At 34.6% G+C, this 14,497-nt stretch overlaps 1 protein-coding gene across 1 annotated transcript in view; it reads right to left on the bottom strand.

The window, feature by feature from the left end:
• Nucleotides 1–14,497, bottom strand: part of Lrrc72 (leucine rich repeat containing 72) — a 52,315-nt gene that overhangs the window by 6,228 nt on the left and 31,590 nt on the right. The window contains exons 4-7 of the mRNA XM_047562124.1: nucleotides 11,186–11,267; nucleotides 9,793–9,903; nucleotides 2,965–3,054; nucleotides 1,841–1,993 (exon numbers count right to left, since the gene is read on the bottom strand). Coding sequence (XP_047418080.1) covers nucleotides 1,841–1,993; nucleotides 2,965–3,054; nucleotides 9,793–9,903; nucleotides 11,186–11,267 — 436 coding nt within the window. The remainder of the gene's footprint in view (nucleotides 1–1,840; nucleotides 1,994–2,964; nucleotides 3,055–9,792; nucleotides 9,904–11,185; nucleotides 11,268–14,497) is intronic.

Below are 14,497 nucleotides of genomic sequence, written 5' to 3'. Positions count from 1 at the left end.
AATATAACTTCTAGGTCATGGGGAAAAAAGTTGAGGAATCTATTCTAAATTAAAAGAGAGTAAAGAACCGTACAAACAAATGTAATTGTGAGTCTTGACTAGATTCTGGTTTGAAAAAAGCAGTGGCAAAAGCCTTCTTGGAACAATTTGGAAAATGTGAATACTGATTCTATATTAAATAATTTGTTATTTTTCTTATGTCTGATAGTGGTGGTGTCGTTACACAGAGCGATGCCCTTATTCTTCAACTTGCAGGCTAAATTATTTAATAGTGAAGTGTTGAGATTCTACTACTAAAACACTTAAGTGGTTCCACCACATACTGATGTTTTCCAGTTGACTCTGTAGCTGGGGATGAACGATGAAGTATAAATAGAAGCTTCGGAGAAGGCCTGTCCTTCCTTCCCTCTTCTTTGCCATACTGGGGATGAAGTGCTCTTCCACTAAGCTAAATCCCAGGTCTGAGGTCTGTCCTTTGTGAATAAAGAGGCAAACAAAACCTCATATAGAGGCTGGTGAATATGGCAGACTATTAACAATTGTTGAATAAGCATGGGCATGTATAGACATTTATTTTAATATTCCTTCAACTTAGAAAATTTCACAGTGAAAGGTTAAGAAAAAAGCCTTAATTTAGGGCTCATCTCTCTTCTTTCCTGCCTTCTCCCCACTTCCTTTCTCCTCCTTCACTTGCTCAGTGTTGAATGTAGTCAGTTTGAGGATTCTGTTGGTCATTACTTTCTCTCAGCATTTTAAGGTATTAGTTCACTGTCTCCTGACTTCCATAATCGCAGTTGGGGAGTTAGGGTCATTCTTTTGTAGATAATCTGCATTTTTCTCTGACTTCTTTAAAGTTACTTTACTTTGCCTTTAATGTAAATAATTTTTTAAAAAATTTTATGTGTCTTTTATGTCTTTAAATTCATTTTGTCATCCAAACCTAAGGCTTCCTATAATTTATCAACTTTGGAGAATTCTAAGTCATTATCACTTCAAATATTACCTTCTACTTAATTTCTCTATATAATTTTTTTTTTAGGAATTACTAAACTTTCATTGAATTTTCTCTTTTAAATATCTCCTTTTCTCAACATCTAATTTTTATCAATTTATATTCTCTATTTCTTTCTATGCTACTTTCCAGTTTCATATTTTCCCCTTTGTTTCTATAAAATCCATCTGGTTCTTTTCAAATAAGAGTGTCCATTTGGCAAAGCATAATGAGGAAAAAGGTTATATTTTTGCACCATTTTTCATCTCTGCTTTCTTCCTTCTTGGAATGAAGATGCATGGTGGTATAGCAACCACCTTATAATCATTAAAGCACACTAAGAAAAGCAGAACCAAAGATAGATGTGTTCTTTAACACAGATGATATCATGGAACTCTACATACCTATCTCTGTACTCTGCTATGTGGGAAAAATAAACCCCTATTTATTGGAAATAAGAAATTAAATTCCAGCTAATGATTTGTCACTGAATATATTTGTTATATTTGCATATAATGACCTCGTATGTGAATATAGCCAAAATATTAATAGTGCTTATTTCTGGGTGGCAAAATTGCAAATGATCTTTATTTCCTCTTAATATTATCTCATTTTATCACATTACCTCATTTAATTTAATATGTATGAATGATGGTAAAAATTGTATATTCACTGTAATTGGACTAATAAAATCATAAAATTAAAAATGTAATTTTAGCAAATAAGTAGAAATTATTTCACTATGTAGGTACTTAATTTTTATTTAGCTATTATTATAATTGTTATCCAAAATTAAGGAATTTTAATTTCATTTTCCACCACTCCACCCCACACCCACCCACCAATTACCTGAAGGTAGTCTCTGGACAGGTTTCTGCTTTAGTGGTAATTTTGGATTCCATGAGGTATCTACTTTTTCTCCAAATGCAATTGATTGAATGATATGAGCCTTTTTATGGTTAAAAATTGTAATCATTGATCTTCTTTCTTTTTCTGTAACCTCTGATAAATGCAAAAAGTAATGTTAGTACACAGCATTATAAATAGATATAGAGTGATTCAAAAGAGAATTGAACAGCTTCAAAAATGTATTTAACTGAACTGTTATGTGGAAACATCTTGTCAAAATAGATTTGTAAAGCAGTTGTCATAGGTACTTCCATAATCTTAGAAGCCCTTGATACATGCTCCTCATGTCACAAGGTGAAGCACAATCCTGCAGTCCACTGCATCCTGCACACTTTCTAACACATCACTATTGGATGACTGACATCACGTGTTCTAGTCCCTTCCTTCCCTCAAAGCTATCAGAAAGCAGAGATATAACCAGGAGATTCTGATAAATCCTCACAAATGAAAGTTACTAATAAATTACTTAAAATATTCAAATCTGTATGTGTAGACAAGGAAGTAGAAAACAGCACTTGGGGGTAAGATAGCTTTCAAAAAAAATGTAAAATGTCATACACTGATGTGGATTGTGTGTGCATGGCTTATATAAACCAAACATTCTAGTTTGCCTGTAATGCAGGAAGATATATTTATAAAGACATTAACATTGATTGTATTAATTTCAATATGTATGAATTCACAGAATTTAAAAGAAAATGAATTTTAGGACTCAGGTCTTCAGAGTTCTAGTTCAACTCCCTCATCTTTGAGATAAGAAACTAAGGAGCTAGGCATAAATGATTTGGCATGGAGCACGTCAACATGAAAACGAGGAGAGCCTTTCTCATGCTCAGTTAGATGACTCTGCCAATAAAGTGGAAAAGACATGAATTCCTAAAGTAGGGCAAATTTCAGAGAGCAAAAATTTCAAAAAAAATAATTAAAAAACTTTCATTATAAAGACAATTATCCAATGGTATTCTTTTACAAAAACACATTTTCAAAGGTATTCTGCATTTTTAAACCACTGAGTTGTAAGGCTGATTTTCAAATATTTCTTTACAAGAGAGAATTGTCCTTACGATTTCGGTCAAGCAGCTCTACTCCTGGAAGGTGGTAGATTATATACAAACGGTATAGTTTATATTGGCACAAAGGGTTTTGGTATAGACCTACAATGGAAGAGTCCAAAATAAGATGTCAGATTTCAGAAGGAGCTTCGTATGTCACTTGATAAAACTTGAGAAATTGCAGGATTCATGTACAACCATAAGGACACATAAAACTCTACTTCATATCAAACCAATGGCCTCATCAAACCCTTTTTTATTTAGAGCAGCACTTAAATTTTCCTATCTGTTATATTCATTCATTCAACAAATAATTACTGGGTACTACCATGTACTAGGAAATGTGCTAGGTGCTTGGAACATTTTATTGACTCAAATCTGCCACAGAGAAGCAAAAACTTAAACGTAAATTTAAATTCCTAAAGGACGGACTGGGTATCAGCTCCACGGAAGTTTTGAGGCTGCTTTTGACAAAAGTATCATTTGGGACTCTTCTGCTAGTTTCAAAGGTCTCCAGGGGCCAGCGTGAGTATGGGCAGAGATGCAGTGCACTGATGAAATAGAGTTTTCTCCCTCCACTTGACATCATTATGCATCATTCAGAATAGGTAAATGCAGCTTTGGATCTCAGTAAGAGCGGAGCCCAGCAGGTGTGGATGTTGCATCTTGTATACCTTTGGCCAGACACCGAAGCTCTGAGGGCCTTGTGTGCAGGTGTCCTTTTGTGTAATGAACCTGACTCTGCAGTTCAGGGGCTGGAGGAGGGAGGCACATGGTGCAGAAGGGCTCCTGGCACTTCTGCCATCACATTCCTTCAGGAATCAGCATGTAGATGCATTTTTTAAAAATCTTCAGCCAGAAGCGTTTTGTTTTCAAGTAAAGAATCTTCCCTATTTACCACCAGGTAATATTAGACAAGATTATTTCAATACACTGTGAAACAAAGCATTTATGATTTCAAATTGGGCATCTAGCTTTTTGGATTCTGCTTCCATGCGATGCTAGAAAATATTTCTGGAAAATGCATATAGTGAGGGGAACCACTAGATGGCAGTAACAGAAAGAGCTCCAGCTATTGCTCAGACATATCACAAAACGCAACTCCCTCAAAGTCCATGTTAAATGTAAGAAAACTGCTGCAGACGATTCATAAAATACAGCGGAGTTTAATAAAGGCACGATAATATAAGTATTCAGCTGACTAACATAAAGAAGATTGGGTGGGGCATGATTAAAAGATAGCAAACTAGTTAGAAACTGAAAAATAAAAATCCGAGTCTGGGGAGATAGCTCAGCTGGTAGAATGCTTGCCTCGCAAGCACATAGGCCCTGAGTTCGATTCCCCAGTACCGCACCAAAAAAAAAAAAAAAAAAAAAATCTGGATGTATTCTCTGCAGATAATAAAACATTCTGATATTTGTTGTATAAACACAAATTCTCTGGCTAATAAAATCTCTACATATAGCTATTCCCTGTGGAAAACATGAGCTTTATAGGGATATAAAGCAGGCAATAGAAGACAGCTGGTACATAACAAAGTTATGAGTGAGGAAAGGCAGAAAAGAAAATGCAGACAAGGAGCAACAAAGAAACTTAAAAGAAAGAAAATCTGTATGTATTGAAAGAAATGAGGAAGAATGAAAGAAATTTTTCAAGATGTCTTAAGTGACAAAAAATGACTTGAATTTTATTCTTAAAAGAGAAGGAATTTAAAGTGGGAACACATAATTGTAACTGCAGGATAGGGAATAGAAAGGATGTATATTAAACCAGTAATAAGGACAGATTTTTAATGCAATCCACAGGGATCATGCATTGTAGTTGGAGTCAGAGAAAGTAAAAAAAAAAGGACACCCTGCAAGGATATAAAAGCAAAGCACATTTGTTTCTAATGAGAATTTAGGAGGAAGAAAAAGTCACAAATGTTTTAGTGCAGAAGTCTGCCTTGTGGTTGCTGTCTTGGGGAATCGCATCTGACACCTCATTACCCTGCACTACATTGTAGCAGCTGGGAGTTCCAGTCTGCCTCTGCACGTGATGCTAATGGATTATGTGCCAACATCTTTCAATGACCTTTAGTCTCCATGCACCTTTCAGAGTGTCTTTTCCTCAGAGAATATAACCGTTTTACTTCTTTTCTTGTTTTTTTTTTTTTTTCTTTCCTAATCTCTAGTTAACTCCTTTATGTAAATTTAAAGCTCTAGCTTCAATTAAACAAAACACCTAACTTGGGTTTACGTTACTTATTAACGAGGTGTCTGGATACTAAAAACTGCATGTTGTGGTTCACTATTCATCTCATCTTAAAGTAAAATCTGAGTGACAGAAAATTGAGTTACTAGTGCAGCCTCTGCATACATTAACTTAAAAAATAAATTGAACTAAATAATTTGAATGGCTTTTCATCTTTATTATTCTTTACTTTGTCCCTGCTCTTAAATTTTAGAAGGAAGCATTTTCAACTCTTTTTTTTCTCCCTTTTACACTATTAAACATATAGCATTTTGGATTTATGGGTTTGGGATGGATGCTACTAAAATTACCATAAATTAAGTTTCCAAGATATGAAGTCAGTTTCCTGTGTCTGAATGTTCTGAAAACCTTCTGTGATGTATGGGCGCATTCCTTTAGAAACTATGAAGCAAAACTGCTTACACTTTCACTTTCAATAGGTTAATACCATTTAATCCACCTTCCCTCTAGGCTACTTATAGAGTACACCTCTGTGGCGCCAGCACTGTCTTGCTTATCTTAATTTGGGATTCAGAGTCTAAGCAATTTACATTTTCCCAAAATATATCAAAATGTCTCTACACTGCACAAGCTTGAGTTACATGACTCATGTGTAAAGCTACTTCTTAATGAAACAGAAAATAAGAAGATTCAGTCATCTAAATAATTGGTTTCAGTTAATTTTTTAAACTTTGAGAACAGAATTTAACAAACCCATCATTTAAATGAATCCAAATGTTCTTAAGTTGCCTTTGGAGAAAATTGATGTAATTAGTAAGATACTTTTTTAATAGATGGGGAAAATGAAAATGATACAGAAAGGTTAAAAGCTTATGCATTACCAACAGTCTGTGGAAGGAAGTTCAGCTGTCACCCATCAGACCCCTAGATTTTGAAGTTCTGGGGCAAGGTTACATTGATGGGTTAACATCTCCATTGTCACCTCTATCTAATTTTAACTTAAATCTGTGTGCCACCACACTACACATGATTTAACTGAATATGGAAATTGTCTTTTATTTTAAGACAAACTAATAAATCAGGAGATGAAGAGAGGGGAGGGATCAGAATATTCTCTTCAAGATAAACAGTTGTGAAAGACCCAGTTGTTTCTTTTTACTTGGTGGATTGTTTTGTGAGGTCCACCTTGATGAGCATTTCAAGGTAGAGAGGTTCAGATAGAGTCCTCGGATATCACAGTCCTATCCTACCTCCCAACATCTGTCTTCACCCTGGCTTTTTGTCATCAGCAGAGGATGGGGTCACTGCTGACAGCAAGGTTAGAGACTGTTTCAGTACCTCTGGAAACATGGAGACCCTCTCATAAAAGAACAAGCTCTCATTCCCAGTGGTCACTCCTGAGAGCTCCACCAGGAAGCATGTCTTAACAATTATGAAAGGTAGAAGTCTAAGGATACTTTCCAACAATGAGCTTGATGCAACATAGAGAAAATTGGAGAAAAATGAGTAAGAATGAAGGCAGAGATACAGAACAATGGTTTGAGTGCTGTGTTGCTTGTAATGTTTTTTCTCTTAATTCTCAACAAAAGGGCAGGAAGACTGAAGGCAAGTAATAATCATCGTCTATAAAGTGGGTCTTTGGCACATGCTAATTCTGATTTAGAGTTTGGAGGAGGGAAGGGAAGAGGAAAACGGAATTTGGCAAAGAGGGTGTGGAAAGGTAGACCTCCTGGAGCGAAGAGGTGGGGCCCCTGATTCGCTGGAAGACAGGAATTCCAGTTACCAGGACCTCACACTCTGTGCTGGTTTCGGGCCTCCCTGAAGCTCCCAGCCCTGCGTCTCCTGGGCAATCGCTTGGCAGTTCTCATAAATGCCAGCGGAGGGTGCAATGCTGAAGTGGATTAGAGGTTTATCCTCCAGACTATTTTCTCACCCTCTGAAGAACTTGTAATTGAAGTGGAATAATAATAACACTTTAAATTTTTATATGGTTTTACAACTTGAAAAGACAAAAATTACAACAACATTTGAAAATACATGGTTTTCTCATTTTATTTAACGAGCTGAATCTAATCTCTGATTGTAAATGAGAAACTTAATCTGAGGACAAGATTGCACAAATAACGTTAGCAGTTGAGTGAATGCAGACATTTTTTTCCCTATAACTTTAACCAAAATGGGATATGGGATTGAAATATTAATATTCACTACCAAAAATTTTCAGAAAATGCTTTTTGTGTGTGTGTAATTAGACATAGCATTTTCTCCACTTCAAAAAAAAAAAAAAAAAAATGACCCCATGACAAGTTTCTTAGTTGAAAACATAGCTATAACTTGAATCACATCACTACAATTTTAAGTAGAATTCTCTTTACTTGTCATGACAGGTAATGATATGGATATTATATTACCTGGCTGGTCTTCAAAAAATGACTAGGGCATTCCACCCCCACCCCCATTCTTGACAATTCTGTGCTCACACACCCTCTTGACAAGTAGGGCAGGGACTGGATTTCAGGGTCCCCTTAGTTCTGGACCCAGCACCTTGGTTCAGGGCCTAAAACTGTTTATTGCTATTGGGTCAACCTTACTTACTATTCTTTGAATTTTGTTTGCTTAAATTATTGAGTTTTTACGTGTAGCAAATTACATGTTCAAATAGTTAAGCATCAAACCCCTCCGTCTAAGACTCTTTAGGCTGAGAGTTATAAAACTGTAAGTCCCAAAAAGGTCCAGATTGGGTCTTTCATTTAACTTTGTGTTTTGTAATCTAGTATAGTGTCATATAGTGAATGCATGATATTTATTGAAAGAATGAATACATTATAACTATTTACTGAATGAATGAACGTATAAGTGATAATTGAAACCAGGCATGAATTAAATTTCAACATTCCTTGATACTTTGATCAAATCTCTCAGAACCTTGTACTTCAGTCATTGAAGAAGAAATAGTTTTAATTAGAAGATTGCTGTAAAAGTTTAAATGAGAATATAAGAAAGTATTTTATCAGCAGGGAAGACTCAAATATGCTACTGTAATGATTCTTATTTAAAATATTAGTCTTATCATATTGAGTTTAATTCCAACTTAGCAGAATTTCTAGACTACAAGAGACTTCTTAATTTCTTGTATTATTTATATAACATACAATAAAATAATTTTTATTTTTTTGTTATTTCAAAATAGCATTAATGGCAGGAGCATTTTACAGAGTTATCTCTATGTTTAAAGCAATTCTGAGAGGTAGCTATTAGCTCATTTTATAGAAAAACAAAGATAGGCCAGAGTTCCTGATCTAGTATAAATAGTCTTTTAATCATAGAAGCATTTGTTCAGCATAGAAGGGCAAAATAAATATACAGGCCAATCGCAAGCCTCTCACAGAATATCAGAAGGCTGTGAAAAACTCCTAACAGTAGGTGGCCTTATCATGTCTCCAAAATAACCCTGGAATTGCCATGAACTTGGTGTGATTTTGTGATTTTAATATTTGGATTTGAAGAATCTACCTGAAGTACAAGAATCATTTCTCCTCAGTACAACAGATGTTATTGATAACAATGAAAATACACAGAGACTTTAGTAACTATGTTTTGACCTGAGCAGACCCTTAACCATCAAGATTAGTTTATACATATTAAAACACTGGCTCAAGCAATTCTCAAAAATGAATAGAAAACGATAGGGAAAAACATCTATTTCATAACATCTATTTCATAAGCATAGCATATGAAGAAGTCTTCAAATTCCAGAGTCTGAAAACCTACCCATTGACCTGAGGGTCTTTACCATGGGCCCCTGGAATTGCTTGTTCTGTATTGCAGTTGTATACATGTCTATTAAACCTCAAGATCAAAGTGTATTGTGCGTAGAATCTGCTTATGATTCATATTTTTAATCCATTTCCAGACAGATTTCTTCAATATTGAGATCAATTCCTTGTTGAATGTGATTCAGTAAATGTAAATGACATTTGCTCTCACTCAACTGAAAACTTTAAGAGCTTACTCTTTTTGTTTGCTGTTTATTACTTTATTAATATACTTCACATACGAGACAATTAATCTATTTAAAATATATAATTTATGCATTTTTAGTAGATTTCATGAGTGGTGCAACTTATCATTTCAGGCAATTTAGAACATTTTATTATCCCAAAAAAGACCCGTTCCCCCCACCTTACTCTTCAGTATATCTACTCTTTAGCTATATAGTACTCTTTAGCTATCATCCCCCAATTCACTCATCTCCCCAGCCCTAAGTGAACACTAATCTATTTAAAAACAGTTACCTCTCAGTATTGCTGTATTTAGAGATGTGTCTGTTGGGAATATTTCATATTAATAGAATCATATATTTTAAAACATACTTTTGAGATAAAACCAAAAATACAGATTTAAACATATAAATCATCTTGTTATTTTTGCCATTTTTATTGGACATGCCATATCGTTACATAAATAATCCTTTTCTATCTGTTGCTCTTTCAAAAGCATGTCTTTAAAAAGAATAAAATAGAGTCGTGTAAGCATTTTAGTTAGAAGCAATCCCCCTCTAATGAATTTTATACTTCAAAAGTGGAAAATAGTCGTCGGCTATTGCTTATTTTAATTCATGACCATATAAAAGTATAAATTGTTACTTAGGGTCCTCAGTTTCAGCATTCCCTTTAATTCCTTCACCGTGTCATCGATGTTTGTTAACTCGTTGTGGTGCAGCAGGAGTATATGCAATGAAGGCAAATAGTGCAGGCCTAAAAAAATTAACAAGATTTTAAACAATTCTTTTAGTTGATTATTTATTTTTCAATTGATAAGTGAAAACAAACATTTAAAAATGCTAATCAGACACACTAACTAAACAAAAGAGAATATATTACAGCTGGTAAAACGAGGAATGCCTAGCAATGATATTGTGAATCACTACTAAGCATAAAAGCATATGAATTCAAATAACTAATTTTGATGTGGAAATATAGTCAATTTCTTCCCACTACTATTGTTTTATTTGGTTTTTCTGTAGCAATGGTTTTGCTTGTTTCAATTTGGATGGGTCATTTGCCTTCTTCTCTTTGTTTTGTAGGGTGTGTGTGTACGTATGCATGTGCATGATTGTATGCATGTGCGTGATTGTTACTTAGATATATAATGCCACTCAAGGGACTAACTACTCATCTAATTCAATGTCTTCTTCCAAACTGAAAAGTACTTTATACAATAGAAAAATCCTATCATTTTCGTTGTTCCTGAATTGTACATTTTTCCACATTTTTAAACATAAATCCATGTGAGATAAGGCTGTATCATAGTCCCATCATAGTTTAATTGACAAGATTTTTTTTCTTAATGGTACATGAAGATTATGGTAGGTATTAAAATTTATGACACTTTGATTTCATTATTGCTGTGGTTTTTTTGTTTTTGTTTTTGCAATGTTGGGGATTGAACCCAGGGTCTTATGCTTTCAAAGCAAGCACTCTACCAACTGAGCTATATCCCCAGCCCCTGATTTCATTATTTATGGTATTAAAAAGAAATGTTTTGTTCTGTAACTCTTCATATTTCATGATCATGACACCTCATATACTTTTATATGTCTTGAAATTGTCAGCTTAGAGATTGTTGCACATATAAAATTAACTTGAAGTGGAAATAGGAATATGGCTGGTAAAAATTATAGCCAGTAAAAACTTTTAGGACTATAATGTTTTAATATTTATTAGTGCTCCCAAATATGGTTAAAAATTCATTTCCGCACTATTTAGTTTGTGTCCAACTGTGCAATAGAGCAAGTCTCCTATGTTAAAAAGAGATATTTTTAAATGTCGTATAAGACACATGAAAATATTAAATTAGAAAACCAATCTAACACCACATTTCTTGAAATGTGCATAAGAACATTTAAAAATAGATTGTCACATATTTTTAAGAGAATTATTTAAAACAGATTTTCGTATGTCATTAACGGTTACCATAATTGAAAATTACTAGTTAATTGAAAACCTATTCAATCAACGAAGAAAGTTTAAAACATACCTACTATCTCAAATATTGCATTGTTGTTTAGATATAACTCAGTCAGGCAATAGTTTCTAGTTAAAAATGCTATCCCATGGAGCTGAAAATGAAAGAATAACAGACTTTATATAATAATTTTAGATATGTATTCATAATCACAATAAGACAATAGGAATTCAACCTTAGCAGCAATTATGAATTATCTGTGGCCCTTAGGACTGGGCTGTGAATTATATCTGGGTTGCCATTGAGGATCATGTGAAGAAAAGGATGATTTTAACTAACTTCAAATCAACTTCTCTTATCACACTTGGTCAGACTCCCTTGCCTGGCTTTGAAAACCTAGCCTACTCCTTTTGCTCTGGCAATGTTTCTCTTACTTCTCCTTCACATAGTTTCATTGGACTTGGCTTGATGCATCCATTAATGCCCCATCTATTATTATTGTGAGTCAAGTGTTCTCTCCTCAGATAATACTGCAGACATTTCTACATCTGTAGGAGGCACAATTTCCCTTTGCTGGCATGTCCTCCTTCCTGGTACATTTCTGGTTATTTTTAAGGATCAGCCCCAGGCCAGCAAGACATACCAAACCCTGCATGAGTGAATTGCCACAGTACATTTTCACAATTCCAGCGATTTTTTAAAACTTTCCTTTGGCCTCCTTGCATCTCACGTCTGTCTCCTTGCTATTTTGACTGACTTATGTTCTTCTCTAAATTTGTACCTGCTCCAGTACTTTGAGTCATATCTCTTGAATAAAGGTCCATTTTTGAATGCTCTTTGCCCTTTTCTGCAAAACCATCTTTTCTTTCCAGTCTCATTGTCCTTCTGGTATGCAGATCTCCTCAGTTTAGCCAAGGACTGGACTGTGTAATCTGAATTGATACAGGAGGCAACTCTGCCCATCAGGTCTGGTGCTAACAATTTAGCCAACCAGTGGTGACAACTAGAGGACAAGGCACAATGTGATCCTGTTACTTCTGTTACTTTGCAGTTCATCATTTCTCACAAGGCCTTTCCTGACAATCACTGGGTTCATGAACCTCAATTTTCTTGACCACTTCAACATTTATTTGATTTGTATAACGAATCACTCAATCACTAAAGTTTTGTGTCTTCCTTAGGGAAAGGAACCATATTTCTCCAGTAGCATATTCTTTCCACTCCCTGCTCTGCGGACCATATGGTGAAGTTGCATTCTTACTGTTCTGATTTGATTTAAAATTCAGTGTGTATGAGTTAGAAATAAATGCTCTCTGGAAATAAGTGCTCTCTTAAAAACTTCCTAAATGAACCAGTAAGTACTATATACATAATAGAGCATATTCAATGATAAAATGTGTTTCAGAAATCCTTGTTAGTTTGCAATCAGAGCCCCATTTGAAAAAAATTGACTCTATAATCTCAATAAAATTTCACTTATTTGTTTGAATTATGATGAGCCCGTGGTAGAGCCATAGAAGAGGGCAGATATATTCTAAGAGCAGCAGGTGAGTCAAGAATTGTCTCTTACTATTTTAAAAAGGATCTAACAGCGTGAAGAGTCTCATGAAACAGTTATTGATCAAATATTAAATCCTTTATATATACAGAAATATATGATCTTGATCATAAATTTGTTTTTCTAAAGTTATAAGTCTGTTATTGTTAAATAGAACTATTTTATCATTTGAGGAATAGATTCAGTTAAATAGGTATCAACCCATGTGACAGTGAGAATTTATTAGAAATTTTACTCATGTTCTTTTCATATTTCAGAAAAAGAATTTGAGGTTGTAACCAAAGTTTGAACACTAGTTTCTTTGATGAATTTGCCTTTCTTTTCATATTGGTAACATGCATAAATTATGATGCCATAAAAGGCATGTGTACCATTCATCTCATCATTTCACAGCCTCAACACCACAAAATTATGTCAGCACTCATTCAGCAGAACCACCAATGATTTCACCACAGTTTTCATTAAGGCATGAGAGGATCCGTCTTTCTCCAAGGCAGGGAAACTACTTCCTTCCACCTCTCCCTGCTGCAATAATCACTACACCTGACATCAATGTAGACAAAGAACAAAGTGGAAATCATCGCCTCTTCTTCTTCTGCTGACCACACATAAATGGAGTGTTACTAATTATTATTTTTTTTCTTTATTTTTTTAATTATTGTACACAAATGGGATAAGAGTGTTACTAATTATTACTCACTAACACAGAACACTAACAAACGTGACCATCTCATCTTGATTATAAAACCAAGGTTTTCCCATTGACATCCTTGGATTACAACTATTGGAATATTATGACTGTACTCTTTGTTAATATGAGGTGAATGAGAGGAAGTAGAATGAGAAGAGACAAAGTCAGACCATGAGGACCTTTGGGAGCTATTAAAATATTTGGTGCAAAAGTTGGTATTGCTCAATTTGACTTCAGCAAAATATGGCAGGGTAGAACATAGGGAAGAGAGAATAGTAGCCACAATGGCAGGAGACAAAAAAGGAAGGTGTTAGTCTAATTTGGGAAAACAGGTGGTGACCCAAAGTAGAGTAATGGCTGTGGAAAAAAAGAACAAATTAGAGGAAATTGAGAAATTGTTCCAAGGTAGAATTCACAAAAATTAATAGATATGGAAATTTAGCAAATTGTTCAAGTCAGAGACAGGAATTAGAAGACATACTAATTGTTCTAATACTTAAGCTATTAGTAAAATGAAATGTTACTATGCTTATTCATTGAGAAAAACAAAAAAAGATTCATTCTAAAGATTTCCAAAAAATCTTGTATTTATGTAATATTTCACAAGTTATATATCTTAATTCAAAGTTTGGCTAATGGCAAAATGCTTGATAAATGATAGCTATTATTATTATTTAACCATTACTATTATTTTTATACAGTTACAGCCTCTTGTATTTAATGTGAAGCAGTTACAGGAAACACTGAGGTACTGCCAAGGAAAAATAGATACCAGCATGAACTGAAAATGAAGGAGGCATAGTTTAGAGCACAGTTCTCAACCTCTCCCACTTGGATATTCTGGACCAGAAAATTCTTGGATTTGGGAACATGGGGCTGCCCTGGGCATTGCAGTATGTTTAGCAGCATCTCTAGCCTCCACCCACTAGTTGCCAGTAGCACACACACTCCAGCTGTGACAATCAAAATTGTTTCTAGTCAAGAGAAACACTCTCTGGGAGGGGAGCATAGTTGCTCCCAGTTGAGGATAGCTAACTTGAGGATAAGAAAGAAAAGAATATTTATTAAGTGATTATTATGAGGGAGAAATTAAGCTAGATGTTTCCACACACTTATCCAGTATGATCCTTAGGAA

Source organism: Sciurus carolinensis, chromosome 8 (genome assembly GCF_902686445.1).
Source record: "Sciurus carolinensis chromosome 8, mSciCar1.2, whole genome shotgun sequence".
NCBI classification, from domain to species: domain Eukaryota; kingdom Metazoa; phylum Chordata; class Mammalia; order Rodentia; family Sciuridae; genus Sciurus; species Sciurus carolinensis.
Note: the sequence above shows the minus strand (reverse complement) of the source record. Positions and strands in the feature narration are given on the sequence as shown.